This window comes from Astatotilapia calliptera, chromosome 16 (assembly GCF_964374335.1).
Source record: "Astatotilapia calliptera chromosome 16, fAstCal68.1, whole genome shotgun sequence".
Taxonomy (NCBI): Eukaryota; Metazoa; Chordata; class Actinopteri; order Cichliformes; family Cichlidae; genus Astatotilapia; species Astatotilapia calliptera.
This window is the reverse complement of record NC_137437.1, coordinates 25,038,741-25,057,360: the sequence shown is the minus strand read 5'-3', so window position 1 is coordinate 25,057,360 and position 18,620 is coordinate 25,038,741. Positions and strand designations below refer to the sequence as shown.

The following is an 18,620-nucleotide window of genomic DNA, read 5'->3' as shown; positions in this document are numbered from 1 at the left end:
AGGTAGGATAGGTGTCAATAAAATGAGAGACGGTAAAATGGCTCACAGTACAGAGGCTGCATCTAATCCTGGTATACGAAACTGTTATTCTGAGCTGCAGTTCAGACAAATTAGTAGTTGGGAATGAGCGTACTTGGGGAGACAGAGTAAAATATTTTATTTGTTTAACCTGCAAATTGATTTGTGCATCATGTGCTACGTATGAGCCAGATTTTGTCTTTGTTGCCGGCACAGTGGTATCAAAACCTTCAGTCTGCTTTAATCAGTTATTCTATTCGATATACAGTGGGGCAAAAAAGTATTTAGTCAGCCACCGATTGTGCAAGTTCCCCCACCTAAAATGATGACAGAGGTCAGTAATTTGCACCAGAGGTACACTTCAACTGTGAGAAACAGAATGTGAAAAAAAAAATCCATGAATCCACATGGTAGGATTTGTAAAGAATTTATTCGTGAATCAGGGTGGAAAATAAGTATTTGGTCAATAACAAAAATACAACTCAATACTTTGTAACATAACCTTTGTTGGCAATAACAGAGGTCAAACGTTTACTATAGGTCTTTACCAGGTTTGCACACACAGTAGCTGGTATTTTGGCCCATTCCTCCATGCAGATCTTCTCGAGAGCAGTGATGTTTTGGGGCTGTCGCCGAGCAACACGGACTTTCAACTCCCGCCACAGATTTTCTATGGGGTTGAGGTCTGGAGACTGGCTAGGCCACTCCAGGACTTTCAAATGCTTCTTACGGAGCCACTCCTTTGTTGCCCGGGCGGTGTGTTTTGGATTATTGTCATGTTGGAAGACCCAGCCTCGTTTCATCTTCAAAGTTCTCACTGATGGAAGGAGGTTTTGGCTCAAAATCTCACGATACATGGCCCCATTCATTCTGTCCTTAACACAGATCAGTCCTCCTGTCCCCTTGGCAGAAAAACAGCCCCATAGCATGATGTTTCCACCCCCATGCTTCACAGTAGGTATGGTGTTCTTGGGATGCAACTCAGTATTCTTCTTCCTCCAAACACGACGAGTTGAGTTTATACCAAAAAGTTCTACTTTGGTTTCATCTGACCACATGACATTCTCCCAATCCTCTGCTGTATCATCCATGTGCTCTCTGGCAAACTTCAGACGGGCCTGGACATGCACTGGCTTCAGCAGTGGAACACGTCTGGCACTGCGGGATTTGATTCCCTGCCGTTGTAGTGTGTTACTGATGGTGACCTTTGTTACTTTGGTCCCAGCTCTCTGCAGGTCATTCACCAGGTCCCCCCGTGTGGTTCTGGGATCTTTGCTCACCGTTCTCATGATCATTTTGACCCCACGGGATGAGATCTTGCGTGGAGCCCCAGATCGAGGGAGATTATCAGTGGTCTTGTATGTCTTCCATTTTCTGATGATTGCTCCCACAGTTGATTTTTTCACACCAAGCTGCTTGCCTATTGTAGATTCACTCTTCCCAGTCTGGTGCAGGTCTACAATACTTTTCCTGGTGTCCTTCGAAAGCTCTTTGGTCTTGACCATGGCGGAGTTTGGAGTCTGACTGTTTGAGGCTGTGGACAGGTGTCTTTTATACAGATGATGAGTTCAAACAGGTGCCATTCATACAGGTAACGAGTGGGGGACAGAAACGCTTCTTACAGAAGATGTTACAGGTCTGTGAGAGCCAGAGATTTTCCTTGTTTGAGGTGACCAAATACTTATTTTCCACCCTAATTTACGAATAAATTCTTTACAAATCCTACCATGTGAATTCATGGATTTTTTTTTTCACATTCTGTCTCTCACAGTTGAAGTGTACCTCTGGTGCAAATTACTGACCTCTGTCATCATTTTAAGTGGGGGAACTTGCACAATCGGTGGCTGACTAAATACTTTTTTGCCCCACTGTATTTCGCTATAAGTCATCCGTTTCAACCACCTCCTCCAACTATAAAGAAATTATAAAAACCTTTCCAAGAAGCAAAGTCTTCCATGGCAAAGATTAATTTAAATTTCATTATCTTATCTTAAAAAATGCTCTGGACCGCATCATTTTAATCCAATACCTAGTGAAATGTATTTTAAGCACAAGTGCATGCTTTTAATACCCAACTCCGGTGTTTGACAGTTCAAAGGCTTAAGCCATTAACTGTCTTCACACAGATACTATGCTACCACTCCACCTGAAATATGCATCCACTACATAACTAGAGAGGGATCCACTTTACCATAAATACTCTCACTTCATGAATTACCTCAAAGAATTGGCATATTTGAAATGGAGATACACTCAGAGTCATCAGCTGTGGGATCAACTTCGGTACACATAGGATTGTCTGGAACTACAACAGACACTTATCCGAGTTCTGGTATGATTGATTTTGTGAGTGTAATCCCACACACATGGCGCTCACATCTAATTTATGTTCTGCTCAAACCGTCTCCAAGGATACTCTGACATTGACTTTGCGCTATACACTCTGAATGAATAAAGCAGAGTTTTCTTCAAAGTTTTTAAACTCGTGGACAGAATAGAAAATGTAGTCTCACCCTAGAAGATTTTGCTGTTCTGTGCATGGCATCTCCAATGTGCTTAACTTCGGCACCTAATATAGGTTTTAAATGTAAAAAAGAAAGAAAAAAGCACCAATTCAACTAAATAATTTCATGATTTATGACCAGTCTTTGAAGAGTGAGTTGAAATCGAACCCCATAACATTCTGTCAAGACATTCCCACACTGCTTCAATAATGTTGAGGTCCAGGCTCTGGATTCCAAACCATGACTTATAGTGTTCCATTGTATTTATGCAGATATCTGTTTCCCACATTGATAGTCTGTTTGCAATCATAATTATGATGAAAAATAAAGCAGCTGCTAATCTGACTATTTCCAGATAGTACTGCATGGTTGATCGAAGTCTTTCCTATATTTATAATTAGATAGATTTTAAAAAGATCTCGAACACCACGGCTGAAATGCAGCCTTAAACCATAACAGCATCTCCACTGTGTTTTACCGATAACTGTAGACATTGACAGTTGGACATCCCTCCTGACCTCCTTCATATGTACTGATGACAATTTAAATCAGAAAATGTAAAATATAGATTTAATACTCCATAAAACTCACTTATTGTTTTTTTGGTCCTGTAGTTTTTGTGTAATTTAGTATACGTCAGCCTTTTCTCCCTGTTTCCCTGCTTCTTGACAGCCATCCTTCCACGAGACCATTTCTGATGAGGCTTCAGCAAAGAGTAGATGAACTGAACGTTGGGTTACTTAACGTAATCCCTGGTTCTTTGATAACAGAGTGAGGTGTTTCACTATGGGAATCGCCTCGGCGTGACCAACTACGGAAGCTCCAATGACACCACGTCTGTCTATGACAGACCTGTCGAGCCGTGCTCAGGGCTCCGCCCCCTCGTACGCCAAGGCGATTCCCATAGTGAAACACCGAGCGAAGTTAGAAAAAGAACTAATCTCTCAGTTCCTGTTTCAGGTCTTGAGACATGATTTTAAGAAACAGTTTATCTGCTTTAAATACCTTTTAAGGACTGCCATTTTTTCCATCTGTCCTCAACTTGCGCAGTTTACACATTTTATTTAAGAACACAGTGAAGTCCATGCCAAAATATGCCAAGTTTTTGGCTAAAGATTTTTTGCGAATTGCCTTGTTGCAAAAATACTGTTTTATGCTTGTGAAACAATTATCTTTGGCATTTTTTCATGATTTCAATTAAAGAAATGAGAATGGCTGCTACTAACAAAGTGCCTAAAAGTACTATTTAAAATTGGTCTGTTAAGTACAGACAGAACACTATTTCATCACTTGAGTTAGCTGCCTTTCTTGTGCTCCATAGTCAGAAAAACTCTGAACTAGTGCAAACGTCTTCAGAGCCATTGTGGGGGGGTCACGGTATGATTTTTTTTTTAAAAAGAATGCTTGGACACTGCCAAGATAATGGAGAGGTTTTTGACGGGGCTCCCACACAAACGCAAAGCAGAAGATGAAGCATCACCAAATTTGTTTCCAAACCAGCTTCCTTCCAAGCCAAAGACTAGAAAATATGGTGAAGCATATCTTCCCTTTGGCTTCACCTGCACAAGTGCCAAGGTAGGTCTCCCCTGCAGAATTTGTTTTCCTTGCGTCGGGAGCACGCGCGATGTGAAATGTTGCGTGACGAACTCTGTATTCCTCGTCTACATGTGAACGCAAAAACAGAGTTTTCGAAAATCTCCAACCTGACAGGAGTTTTTAAAAATCTCTGATTTCAGTTATTCATGCCGTTTACGCGTGGACGAAAGGCCCAAACGCATAGAAAAACCTGCTAAAAGCTGGGGGAATCAAAAATACTCGTGTAGGTGTGGACGTAGCATAAAAGAGTTAATAGCCTGATCTATTGCTGCCCGTAACTTATTGCAGTTTTCTCGTATTTGTTTAATTGTTTACAAAAGGTTTGAGGTTTGAAATGTGTGTGTAGTTGGAGGATGCGTTTGTGTGTGTGTGTGTGTGTCTGGTGGGGGGGGGGGGGGGGGGGGGGCGATTTTCTTCTAAAACAAAGGGAGGCCTAGCGAAAAAATTTGGGAATCACTGCTCTAGCAAGTGGTTCTAGGCAGGTAGAGCAGGAGTGGCATGGGACATGTGGCACATGAAATGAAAAAAAGAGACATGCCACATGATAGAAAACCTGGAATTGATTACTTATATAGAGTACACATAAATACACAGACTTCTAAATTGCTATTATCTCACAGCCTTTATCTGTATTTTCCCCCAAACCTTTGATGGTAGCTAAAATTAGAACAACGCACATCATTTGTTATGTTAAACTATATTCAGTTAAACAAACTACTTCTGGAATTACATTCTTTTGCATATTTTGCCTTGCCTACACGTTCAAATTCACTTTTGTATTTTTTGCATGAAATACATTTTTACATAGAACATTTAAAGAAGCTGTAACGTGAAGCATTTCATTTTTTAACATTTGGTTTTACTGCATTTACCTTCCCACGATAAATATAGCTAAATGAATAATGGAACAATAGCAGACCTTGTTTATGCAAAAAGGCCTGTCATAATCCTTGAATTTGCATTTTAACACCCAATTTGATAACAGCCCTTTAATCCCAGTGAAGCTCTGAAAGTCTTTAAATCTCCTCACAGTGAAGAATCACACACATTTCCTAATGATGAAAACAAACTGTTTTGAAGCTATTCCAACCCTTAGCATGAATCAATGAGGTGTCAAGAGGGTTTCTGACAACAGTACGCTTTTAGGTAGACAAACAGAGGATGCCTTGGGTATTATACAGCTGTGGTTTGATCAGTCTATAATAGATTTTATGTTATCATGGACACCTCATCATTCAGCTTCACTGGTGCTTTGGGATAATGGTGAAGACAGAACACTGACCATAATGTCTGTCCTTCTGTTTTCAGACCAAAGGTTAAGCAAAGTTTCATTTGAGAACAACAAACTTCTAACTGGGCTCAAATACTAAGATATTCTCAGAACGTACCCAGACTTTCTGTAAATTTGCTTATTTTTCTTAGTCTCCTACTTTTCACTATAAAAATTAAGTTAAATGACACAGCTGACAATTGGCTAGTTCTCCTTTTCTGATTTTCTGTGGAATGAAGAAAATCCAGTCTGTGAGAGATTATTAGCCAGGAGGCTTTTGCAACACAATGCGAGACAGATTTTTTGTGGAAACTTAAATCGTCTTGATGCATTCTCAATCATCCAGGAAAGTAAATCCCCAAAAGTTGATTCTGTTCCAGATGAACAGAATCAACTTTTGGAGATGGAAACTTAAATATTTTCAACTTACACACATGCATATTTGCCTCTAATTGATTCATGTGCAACAGCCATGTATGCAATCTCAGTATGTATATGCAGTTTGTGGTCCACAGTAGAATATGTTATGCTGAAATCAATATGTGGTACTTGCTAAAAGTCAATATAATCCTTTGCTATCACTGCGGTGCCTTGTTCAGAATTTGCCAGGATTAACAGAGACTCAACTAAAAAATACTGACATTTCCTCCTCTACACCAGTCATTTTCAAACTATTTTTTGTTGCCCAAAGTACACCAAAGGGCAAACCAAACTTTCAAAGTGCTCTTGTAGTCATATCTGTCATCGGTTCTTCTTTTGATTGGAATGCAAGGTGACGACACTTTGACAGCTCATTTGCAGCAGCTGGACCTAGTATGTGTATCATCCCATCCATTAGCATACCTTACCTCAATCTAACAAATGGTGAGTCCATTTGGATTCACTGCTCTAGACTTTAACGTTCACCCTACATTTGTGCTGCACAGCAATTTAAAAACTAATTAAAGTCTGTTTAGCGGTGACTACAGTATTCTCACCATCTTATGTGGTTAGACAGGGTTATCGTGCCAGCACTTTTCCACCTGCAGACGGACCTATCCAGTTTGTTGTTGCACACAGCTACACACCCTACACACAATGTACTTTTTGTGTAATTGTGTGATATGTAAAATAAAAGCACTTATCAAAGGAACTGATATTGGTGCATGTTTTAACAGATATTAACAGAGGTTAATACATTGGGTATTTGTTCCTGCATTGTAATAGAGATTCTGGAAAGCTGAGGCATATGTAATGTGACATACAGTATTCCAAGTTTTGGGCCTGACAAAGTTCATAAAGTGTAAAGAAGAAAATAATTTTCAAAATGAAAAAAATCAAGGACCAACAGAGAAAGCGATCAGAATTTTTAAAGGAGTGTGAATCTTTTGAAACATCATTTTTTTTGTCTTACTTTCTCCAGTATTAGGCCACATCTCTTATAGCTATTTGTGCAGTTAATGTTTATGTATGTGAACAAGCCAGCCTATAGGGAAATCATGTGTGTTTGTGCTGTTTGCATATCAGTGTTGACGTGCTTCATACAGTACCTATGATAACATGTGCCCCGAGTCTGACCAAGTGGCGAGCTACTTCATAACCAATTCCCCTGCCTCCTCCTGTCACTATGGCAACGTTGCCATCTTGTCTGGGCATCACTGGCAGAAGCAGAAGAGGAGACAAAGATATCAAAGAGAAAGTCACTTGATAAGGAAGCTTCTTCAGGACAGGTTGATGTTTCTATAGATGACAACTCAGTAAAAAACACATGGGCTTTTTGTAGAATTTTTTTCTTTTTATTTCCATTGTACTGAATAACAAGTTTTCTTTACTTTCTTTCATTACTAAAGTTACTTTATGGGTTCAGTAGCAACAAAATAATAACAGAAAGGGACCTTAATTAAATGCAAAATAGAAGAAAAGTTCAATAAATCTAAAAAAAAAAAAAAAAGCATTTTATGAAATGTGTGAAAGCCATCAGATTTTGATTTATTTTAATCAGAAACACGAAACACTGATATAACACTCAAATTAACAGAGTTAAATATCAGAAAACAACTGACAGCAGATATTGTTCACCTTATACTCCCCTAGTAACATATGATATATTATGTAGTTACAGTTCATATTCCAGAGAACACATGAGTTCTTCCTATACCCTTTCCTGTCAATTTTCAAGAAGACTGGAAGAGTCTGCCACATTGGATGTGATACAACCACTAGATGCTGGGGAAAAATATGTATTTCTGGATTGGTCGGCAGTGGTTTCTGGAGGTTGCTGTTTCTTGCTAGGTGAAACTGACTGCAAAGAAGGGTCTGCATATGCTGTATCACTAAAACATCAGGTTTGTATCACAATTCTGGCACTTTGCAGTTTAGTTTGAGTTTTTAAAAATGTTCAGTTTTAAGTAAATTTTAATGGTTTCAGTGTTAGTTTTTATTTATTGTGCAGTGAGCAGTATTTATCCAGAGCAATAAGTTTTCAGAACTCATTCAGAAAGCTCAGTCTGAATAAATCATTGCACCAGTGCCTCCCGAGCTTATGTTAACCACATTGAAAAAGAACAAAAATAAATTAGATAAATAAATTCTTTTTTAAAAAACAATGTTTTTTTTTTTTTTTTAATTATTCTAGTTATTTTTCTAAGTTAGCAATATAATTTCAGTTTGGATTATTTCTGACGTCTCTTTTTAGTTTTTATTTCAGTAAGATAATAATAATAATAATAATAATAATAATAATAATAATCCTAAAATAAAAACATGGTTATAGTTTTGGTGTAGTTAACCAGGTGTCTGCAACAAAATTAAGTTGCGCTGTCTCTGGGCGACGAGCGAACTAGCCCAGACAGCATTATGAAAAGTGCACATTTAACCTCACAAAGCTTGGTGGCAATCGTAGAAACTTTGGAAAGGACACGTTGATGTTCTACGCAATCGTTAATTATTCGGCTGAATTCGGCAAAAACAAGACGACAGATGATCATTTTTTTCGCTAATGTTTTGAGCTTAACACAAACTAGCTAACATAGCTAGCATCGTGTTAACATGTGCAAGTGCAACATAGTAAATGACCGCTACATGTACTAATGAACAATGATAACCCGTGCTGACTATAATGCACCCACGTTCATTGGTTACAACTTGGTTGCCCGTGCTGTCACTTACAACTGAATTACAACTTGTCAAACTAACGTAAGCTAAAGTTAAACCGACCTGGCAGCCTCAAAGGTCCGTTTAGCAGTTGAAGCAAAAGCACCTTTAAACCAAGCAGGTAAAGCTTTATAGCTGGCAGAAGATGACACCAAAAAGCAGACAACATCTCTGCGAGGATGTGTAACGCTGGTATCCGAAAGAGCCGTCAGTGCAGAGGCAGAGCAAACCACCACAACGCAGTTACGTCTGTGGGACGCGTTCCAATATGAAGTTGTCCAACATCGCTTCCTTCCTTAACACATCTTCTAACAACTCATGTTCCATTTTTAGATTACTAAATTAGACGACTAACAATTCCCTGACATATCTATTTTTAAAATCTTGACTTTTCAAAAGATTTTTCCCCGTAGAGCCGCTATTTGAAATCATGATCCCTTAAAGTCATCTGTCACATGGCTGTAAAGCTGAAATAAGTGTATGATGGAGGGGACACGTTCTCCTCGCTGCTCCTTGGCTGCTTGATGTGCCGTATGATCCTTGTCTGTAGATCCAGCATATTGCACCCTTCAGCTCACTGACTCCCTGATTAACTGCTGCCAGCCAGGTCACACGCGACAAAAATCAACTGAGGGATGACACATAGTAGTCTTATCCATAATTTCCCAAGTTACACTTAAAAGAACAAGTTTCTAGAGCAGGGTTAGTCTGAACTAACAGTGAATTCTGGTCTGCCTGTCAGTTTTTCTTCCCAAGGGATCGCTTGATTCCACACCAGCCTACTTTTATTGGCGGCTGCTGTGATGGTGAAATGTAGGAATTCAGCTGTGAAAATCCTGATTGCACTAACTAAAAAAGAATCAAAATATGGTATTTTATTTATTTTAGATAGGTGACAAACTATGATATAACTGAAGTTGGCTGCACACTAACAGGCTGTATGAATTTATGATTTAATAAATTAGTCATCATAATTTCTCATAAATATTTATAGCACCTATCATGATAGTGAGGATTACAGCTTCAGAGAAATTATTTTTCCACTTCTAGAGATAAGCTACTGGCACTTTTGTGTGACACCCCATGACTTCTAATCAGGACCAATACCCCCTGCTTACAGCAGATACTGAACATCTTTGGCCATTTCACTGGGCTCAGAGAATCAAATGTCAAGAAGATATTTTCAGACATTATCGGATGAGTTTCACCGACATTTTGTGTCATCTGCCACTATGGAGTACAGTGATTCTGAGTTTGTGTGATACTTAGAGGTCACAAGCACCAACTTATTTAAGCAGCTATCAAATATAGAGGACAACGACACAAAGCATGATGACATAATGAATTATTAAAGCTTAAATAAATGATTCCTTGAGACTTTTTTTTTGTCTGAGACAAAAGATTAAAGTTTAAAAAATAAATGTATCCTCCCGAGACCCCGTGACCTCAGAGGGATATTACATTTAGACTTTTCTGCACCTTCATTCTTCTAAATAAGTGTTTCATACATGGTTCAACAATGGCAACTTCATTCTATTATGGTGTAAATTAACCCCACAATTCCCTTATGGGTTTTTTCAAACATTCTTATAATATCCCAAATAGTTAGGTGAAAACTGGAGGTTAATTTCTTGCAAAATGTTTTTATTTACTCTTGTTTTTATTTATTCTTAACCTTTAATCATTCTTTATTTGTCTGATTTTTTTTTCCTCAAGCCTGGCTCCAGTGTGACCACAACAGTAAAATGCAGCGATATTGAAAACCTCATGTGTTCTTTTTCTTTTTCTGGCCTCTCCTTTTCAAAGTCTCCACATTGGATCATCTGCTTCCATCTCACCCGATCCCTAGCATCCTCATCCCCACCCTGTCGTGGCAGATGGCTGCCCCTCCCTGAGCCTGGTTCTGCCGACGGTTTCTTCCTGTTAAAAGGGAGTTTTTCCTTGCCATTGTCACCAAAGTGCTTGCTCATAGGGGATTGTCTGTTTGTTGGGGGTGGGGGGTGGGAAATATTGTATATATTAGAGTCTTTACCTTACAGTATTATGTACCCTGATGCGACCGTTCTTGTGATTTGGCGCTATATAATTAAAATTTATTGAACTGAATTGAACTGAAAATCCTCCTCTGCCCCCACTAACCCTCAGGATGTCCTCCTTCACTATCCACGGATCTTCTTTGTGGTCTTCCTGTTTTCCTCCTGCCTGGCAGCTCCATTTTCAGCAATATCTTCAATTTGTTAGAAAAAGTGTAGTATTTGATTGACACCTGACTGACAAATACCACCCAGGATTGAGTGGTTGTCCCAAAAGGTGAAATTAAAGTTTCTTTAAAAACATAAATGACTGCCCATTTTCATCTATAATCTACACATCTGAACAGATTACCTACTACAGTGACGAACAGGCTAACAGTGTGAGCTGAATCATCACTGGCACTCAAAGTAGGCCAACCAGTCTGTCCCTCATTTCAATAAAATTACAACCATTTGTGTTAAAGACAGGTCTGGGGCATTCACAATAACTTCCCTTTTTTCCCCTCTTGGCAGGAAAATCATTAGTATTTGTTCGCTTCTTGCCCAGTATGCAGTGGTTAAGGCTACTGCTGCATTGACATGCAGTTGGCCTCGGTTATTAAAGTCAGCTCAGGAAGGCAGTTAAATGAGCATCAACATAAAGAAACTGTGTCATCACCACTACCCTGATGGAGGCTGAGCTTCGGAGGCTGTGTGTGTAGTCAAAAGTGCATGTGCTGCTGTGAATTCAAGCTGAGAGGATGAGTTGTGCACACATACGAGTGTTTGTTCACCCGCAGCCTGAGAGGTTGTGGGTCAGTAAGGCGAGCCGGCCTGCTATTGTTTAACGGAAATCGCATCTCACGCATGACTGTGGGATGATTATTTGGGATGATGGGAAATCAGGCAGACACATGAATACACAGTCGCACACGCGCACAAAAATTCCCACATACGTTTGAACGCACGCGAGACATGTTGGGAACAATACGTGACAGGAGGGTGTGTGAAGCAAATAACATGTGAACAGCATCAAAATAGCTCCAACTAACAGTCACCTAGTCTTGATGACAACCACTGGCTGCCTGCAAAGCCCAACTTGTCTTATTTTGTAAATCCAGGCTGACAACAGCTCTGCGGGATCTGTCTATGTGTGTGTGTGTGTGTGTGTGTGTGGTGCATGTGTGTGTGCTAGTTAAAATGCAGTTTTTATTTCATTTTTTTCATAGACTTATTCTGGGTAAGAAGATGGTATTGGATATTTTTAGCAGAAAATGGCCCTAACTGTTTTTATATACTGATTCGATGCGCTCTTCCTTAACACTCTACTCCCCTGCTTGTATTTGTTCCTGATCAACTGCTACCCACGAGAGATGGGAGGTGAAGTGTCATATTGTGAAGAAAGGGAATTTTCTGGGTGTGTCATGGGCAATTTGGGCTCCGGAGTGCAACAGCTTGTGTGAATTGATGTTAGCTTTTTCTCTGGCTTTGAGCTGCCTCTTTTGTAGCTTTTCCTCAGAAGTCTTTGCCATGCGAGAGGCAGACAATCCAGGTTAGATTCAAAGCGTAGACTTATCCAGAGCTGCAGGGTGTAAAGCCTGTAATGACACGTGTACATGTATATGCAGAAAAAAGAAAAAAAGACAGACAAATCCAAGGGGAACTGCTTGTCTTGCAAACTAAAGCACAGGTCTATGTATACTTATTCTTGAGTTTGTTTAAATAACAGAAAATATGTGTCTGTCTTCTGCTGACCAGTTCACAGCATATTTCTATTGGTGTGTTCTTGGTGTCATGTTTTGTGAAAGGAGAGAAGGAACCAGTCACATCAAATTTCTGGTAAAACTGGAAAGTGCACTTAATTTAATACTAAACCTGAGTGTGTTTTTAGGGGCAATGTTTTGCATACTGTTTTTCCACAGTTAATAGGTGTGACTGTAGTGTAGCGGTTTCCCTAACAAGTGAAGGATCCTGGGTTTGATTCGAGCAAGACAAAAGACACAAATCCCTTTGGGGTTTATGTAAAAATCTGCCAAATCAAACATGCTACCTGCTGTGGCAGCCCTTTGTGAATAAGAAAGCAGCAGAAAGTAACTTTTAATAGAAGGTTGTGATAAGGATGCATAAGGATTAGAAACTGAGCTGGAGCACTCAGATCTATAGGTTTTCTCTAATTAACACCGATTTGTTTTTTCAATATATGCAAAAAGTGTGTACAGTGTAAAAATATATATTGACTTTTATGCCCAGCTTCAAATGATGTTGCTTAGAAAAATATGAGAGTTGTAAATCTCTTGACAAGGAAGCACATAAGTGTACTTTCTAAAGTGTTAAACTATCCCTGTCTTTGAGTTCAGTACTTTAACATTTAATGTTTAGATTTTAGTGCTTTACCCCACTTGTTTGCGGTTGTTTGTAGAGCCCAGCGTGTCTCAAAGGGCACAGCAGCGTGGGCTTCCAACCCAGCCTCAGCTCCCTATGAAGACACGAAAAAACTTACTGAAAGAAACACTTTTATTGTAACTAACAAGGAAAATGAGAAGAAACCCCAGGAGAGGCCATTCAGAAGGAGAACCCCTCCACGGATGGCCAAATGTGTCCTGTGAGCTATGGGTGGGAAAAGGCAGTAGACTATGTGGGCAGAATTGGTAATAGCTGTGTCACTTCAACTGTAGCCACTACAGGTTTTCTATGGGGAGAAAAGCCAAAGGCCAGCTTGTAAACATGAAAGTGAAACCTGAGATTTTTGTACTTGTTTGCAGTGGAACTACAGACAGCATATACCAACTACCTGGCTTCACATTAGATGTAGAACATTTTTTTTGTATATTGACACTCACTCTGTTTTACATGCATTTCAATGTCTTTACTAATAACTCAAAAGTTGACTGTGTCCTAAAATCTTTTGCGTTTTCATTACTGGATCACCAACATGACCATAGCTGGATGGCTAAATAATCAGGAACACAGGTCAAATCATTGTCTGTTCAATCGTTCATTTTTAGCATGTTTCAAACAACATGCTGAACTTCAACAAGCTTCAGACAGCTGATCAGCATTAGAGTAAATTCCTCTCACATGATAACCTGACCGTATAATAACTTGAACTATAACTCTTTCCAGTTTCCAGGAAAGGTAAGCATAACTCTAAAGCCATCCTATCTCACAAGCTTTCAACAACTTCCCAAATTAAACTTGGGCCAAGCAATCCCTCCATTTATGGTACCTGCCTAAAAGGTGGAACCGAGGGCAGTCTTTCAAAATATGTAAGAGTCTATACTGCGTGTTTTGGCTGTGGAGGCTCAAGTGTAAAGATGTTAATAATGCATGCAAGATGTGCACAATGAGTTCATCAGAATGCAAGAGACAAAAATCTGTGTATATGTGTGTGTGCGCACATTCATGTTTATCAAATACATCCCACCACCATTATTGCTAACTGTCTTAAGGGAGTGAATGTCTTTCTATTAGTAGATGTAGAATGAGGAACAGTGGGAGGGATATTTGCCTGCACCAATTAAGACTGTCATTAACTCTGTACACCGAACACTCACACACACACACACACACAGCGAGACAGACACACACACACACACAGTATTTAACACATTCAATTTAACAGTCTGTGAGTCAGTGTGTGCCTCTCTTTCTGTCTGTCTGAGATCTGTTGTCACTGAGACGGGATACGAGGAGACTCTTTCATCTCTCGCTCTCTCTCGGCTTTTTTCTCTTCCTGTCTCACACTCCAGGATTATGTGAACACGGAAAACCTTCAAGGATGTTTATGTGTACTGCTTTCTTGGCTTCAAGGGCGTCAGCTACCCCTCTGTTAAACCCCAAAACCCCACTTCAGCTCGGTCAAGCAGTCCGGTCTAGCATTATGAAATGGGATCTGAATAACTGTTTGGTATTTTTTAGGTCATTTAGAAGATATCACAGTGCTTATTTGCTTTCCTGTATGTCTAACCCTTTTTAAAAGACATTTTAAATGTTGAAAATGTACAGATATGTAAAAGGAAATGTGCCTGAAGTAGGGTCAAATGTTATCACAAATAATCCAGGCATGGTCCTGGCTCATTGGGTTTTTTTTTAAAAGTCTTAAGCTCTGTTTATCATTACTTACATTCAGTCTGATTCTTACTTTTTGCATTTTCAGCTTTGTACTTGTTTATTGCAGTTACAGTTGTGTTTGTGGTATTCCTCCTATCAGTTCACGTTACATTCCTTGTTCCCCGTATATAGTGAGATACTCTCTGTTTCGTTACTTCCTGTGTTATTTTGATAGTCATGTATCTTTTTGCCAAATTTACCTCCCAGAGTGTTGTTATCAGATGTAGTTCAGCTGTGTGTAGTTCCCAAGTTGTTTCCATTCTGCCACCCTCAAATTGTTTTGGTTCTTTGGCATGTCCTACTGTTACCTGACTTTGTTATTTTGTAGCCTTTCAGACTACTCAAATGGCTTTAATAAAGGTTCTCATTTGATCCCTGTCTTCTTGCGAATCTGCATTTGGGGTCCAACCATCATTACATGCAAACCCGTTTTTCCTAATGTCTAAGAGTGGATGGGAATCATTAAAGCAAAGATACAGTAAGCAAAAAGTGTGGTGGCGTGAGGATAAGGAATGGGGATGGTGACAAGAGGCCATTACTACTCTCAACAATTGTGTTTATGATTATGTGTTTATGGCTGGTCAGCAGAACTTTCAGATAAATTCGGATCTTTAAATGTGACCTCCCCAAACACTCATTGCACACTTTGCTGAGGATACAAAAATCTCTGCACCAGTGTAAAGGTCTATATTCACACCCAGGATAATAAGGAAGGAAACATAGATGGAAGCTGATTAAAATGTCTCACTATAATTAAGACCGCCCAGGTTTTCTCATAGGGGACCAGTACAGTTGATAAATATATAATCAAATTCCCAGTATAACATATTTTCTGTGGCGGAATCTGATTTGATGTTCAATAAAAAACAAAATCAAGTTAATCTACAGTCATACTCTTGATTTAAGTCCACAGTTGCTAATGTTTACCAGTCCTGATTGAGCTGCCTAACTGACCAGAGGAATGGTGGATATGAATCATGTCTAACATGGTGTTTCCGTCCCAGTCTGCGCTAAAATGCTAATAACGTAGTCTGTTTGGGCTGCGGGGAGTCCATTACGCTGACTATATCACATCCTTGTCCATTGGGGGACACACGCTGGGGAATGCAGAGAGGAAAGAAGACTGAGAGGATCACACGTATGTTCTGGGAAAAGTGTGCGTGCGCGTGTGTGTGGCTCTGTGAATGTGTGTTGAAGCTCGGACACAGCAGACATGTGTCACCTCAGCTCTAGTGCCGTCAAGCTAAACTGACATAAACAGCCCCAGGCGGCCCTATCAGAGATGGACTTTACATAACGGCTGAGTCACTCACAATCTATTTTTATGGCTTTGAGGTGTGTGTGTGTGTGTGTGTGTGTATGCGTGTTCCAGTGCATCTGCATTATTTCTGAGAGCCAATTTCTGAAGGTCTACAATTTTAGTTGTAGACCTTCACAATGAGGAATCTCCCCTTTTACAGTGAGATCATCGTAAAAAGATGCTCAGGAATGAGCAGTAGGGGAGGGCAATTAATTTTCCCAAGAGGCCACAATTAGGGCTTAATTGTAACATCTACTCTTGGCAGTTGCAGTTTATACAGTTTAAAAAGAAATAAATTTAAAATTGAGCCGAACTGAGTTCAACTTCTTGGCGCAGCCCTCGACAAAAGTCCCAGTTTCTCATGTGCCCCTTTGGGAATATTTCCCACCCCGGCTCTACAGCGTTCACTCACACAGGCAAAAAATGCTGAGATTAGTTTTAATACTTTGTCCCTCCTAAAATTAACCCCTATGGAAATCTTAACCTGAAAACAAAGTACTTGCCCTCAGACAGCTGAAGCTGTCTCAGGATGACCCAGCGTCACAAACAGGGCCGGCCCGTGGCATAGGCCGTATAGGCAAATGCTAAGGGCGCCGTCCATCAGGGGGCGCCACGCCAGGGCCAGAAATGTTGAAAAAAAAAAAAGTTGGTACTATTATTTCTAAATACAAAAAATAATCCCACGTTAATTAAAATGCAAAGTAAAGCTTATTTAATAGAAATATTATTTGTTACAACATTACACTACACTGCTGATGTAGGGGGGCGCTACCTAAAATCTTGCCTAGGGCGCCAGATTGGTTAGGGCCGTTTCTGGTCACAAATATGATATTCCACAGGATGTCCCAGACATAGAGCCTTGTACTGATGGCAGTGAATAATAAGATGGCACACGAGTGAAGCAACTAATCATTTCTCAAAGAGGAGCATGTTTTCTGTCTCATTACTAACTTCTTTTTTTGGTTTTGTAAGCACATCCTTAGCAATAATGAACCGTTGATGCTACTGCAATATACAGCTTAATGCACAGGACATTAAAAAAAAGACTTTCTCTATAATTTCAGTCGGACAAACTAAGATAAAAACAGTACAGTAACTCTGGGGTCTCATATTTGCTGTTCCAGAGCCATATGTCGCTCTTTTTTTTCCTATCTCCAGTGACTCAATGTGACTGAAAAAAAAAGGACTTATCCACTTAATTTTGCTGAACCTACCCTGCAATAGCATTGATGGTTCATAATACTATGGATTCTGTTGCTGAACATTAATTCAAATCAAATTGAACACATTTTTGTTTACATTGACTATATTGAGAGCTATATTATTTTTTTCTTTTTTCTTTTTAAATTACACCCATTAATAACATTAAAAGACACATATTTATATTTACTAGGTTATCACCCTCATTAAGGTAAAATAAGAGAAATGCACTTTATTTAACCCGAAAAGTTAAACTTCTCTGGTTATACCAAGTAAAAATGTTATTTAAACACTAGAAGTACATAACAAATAGCTTAAATAAGTTATTATAAGACTCAAACACATTTTGCTGCTCCATAAAGATTTTTGGTGTCAAGAATTGCTTAAAATTAGCTCTGTGGAGTTTGCCATCCCCTGTTCTACATCAAAACATCTTTAGTATATTTGACTTGAGATTGTGATTCCAGTTTTAAATTTTAATCTGTATTTAAAAAGCCTTTATTAAACTTCTTTTTTTTTCTTTTTTTGTAGCCTTTGGTGAGACAGTCAGGATATGATTAAAGTCGAAGCATTTTTATATGAGATATTCTCATTATTACCAAACTATATAGCATGACCAAAACCAACAAAACCTCAAGGTAACATCTCAACTTAACAACCACAAAATGTTTTATTTTTGATGTCATGAAGTTAATTAAACTCATTTCACTTCAGTGACCGCATCGCTATGGGGTATGTATTAGTGTCTGTGTGAATGGATGGATTCACTCGAGGGTTAATGAGATAGACACACGCACACGCATAAACACACACACCCATGTCACATTTGTTAAAGCATTCACCTTAAAGTAATTTCAAGTCAAAGCAGTTTGTTAGCTTTTTAATTTTTAAATGTAACTTGGTAATTCCATGACCCAAACATGAAGGTTTTACATTTTTCTAAAAATCAGATGATCTCAAAACAAAGACCAGTTCTTTCAAAGTCAGGCGACGCACCTTTTTTTGGCAGAGTGATTGTGAGTAGCAATGGAGCAGAAAATAATAATGAGTTCATCAAGGGGTAAAGGTTATTTTTAATTACACATGATTTTAGTAAATTAGTTAAGCAGATAGACCTTATGCATGTCCTGGGAATTACCTTGTTGATGGACATCCAGAATGTTTATAAATAAATTAACAATAAGGTGTGCAACACCTGAAAAGCAAATGTTAAAAACTGAAATATACATAAGTATTAATTATTTACAGTAAATGACAAACAACAGGATCATTAAATTTCCCTCTTTAGCCATCAGATTTTCATGGAGCTTCTGTGCTCTTTGACAAACACCACATTTTTCCATCCCAGATAAAAAATTCTGACTATTTACATTCATATTTATGATCTGGTCATCTGGCCTGCATTCTATATTTATGGGGGGGAGTATTATGCAGGGCTGAAGAGTTTTTTGTTTTTTTTACATGTCTGCAGCAACACA

General features: G+C 39.1%; 1 protein-coding gene across 4 annotated transcripts in view; it reads right to left on the bottom strand.

Annotated features, from left to right (window-relative positions):
* The window catches only part of LOC113007751 (polyprenol dehydrogenase), a 53,557-nt gene that overhangs the window by 28,611 nt on the left and 6,326 nt on the right, over positions 1 to 18,620 (bottom strand). The window contains exons 1-2 of one of the 4 annotated variants that reach the window (XM_026144650.2): positions 8,584 to 8,938; positions 6,918 to 7,025 (exon numbers count right to left, since the gene is read on the bottom strand). In XM_026144650.2, the coding sequence (XP_026000435.1) occupies positions 6,918 to 7,025; positions 8,584 to 8,689 (214 nt within the window). In that variant the 5' untranslated portion in view covers positions 8,690 to 8,938. Of the gene's footprint in view, positions 1 to 6,917; positions 7,026 to 8,583; positions 8,939 to 18,620 lie in introns of those variants that run through there. The other 3 variants (XM_026144649.2, XM_026144651.2, XM_026144652.2) reach the window with 3 other exon arrangements.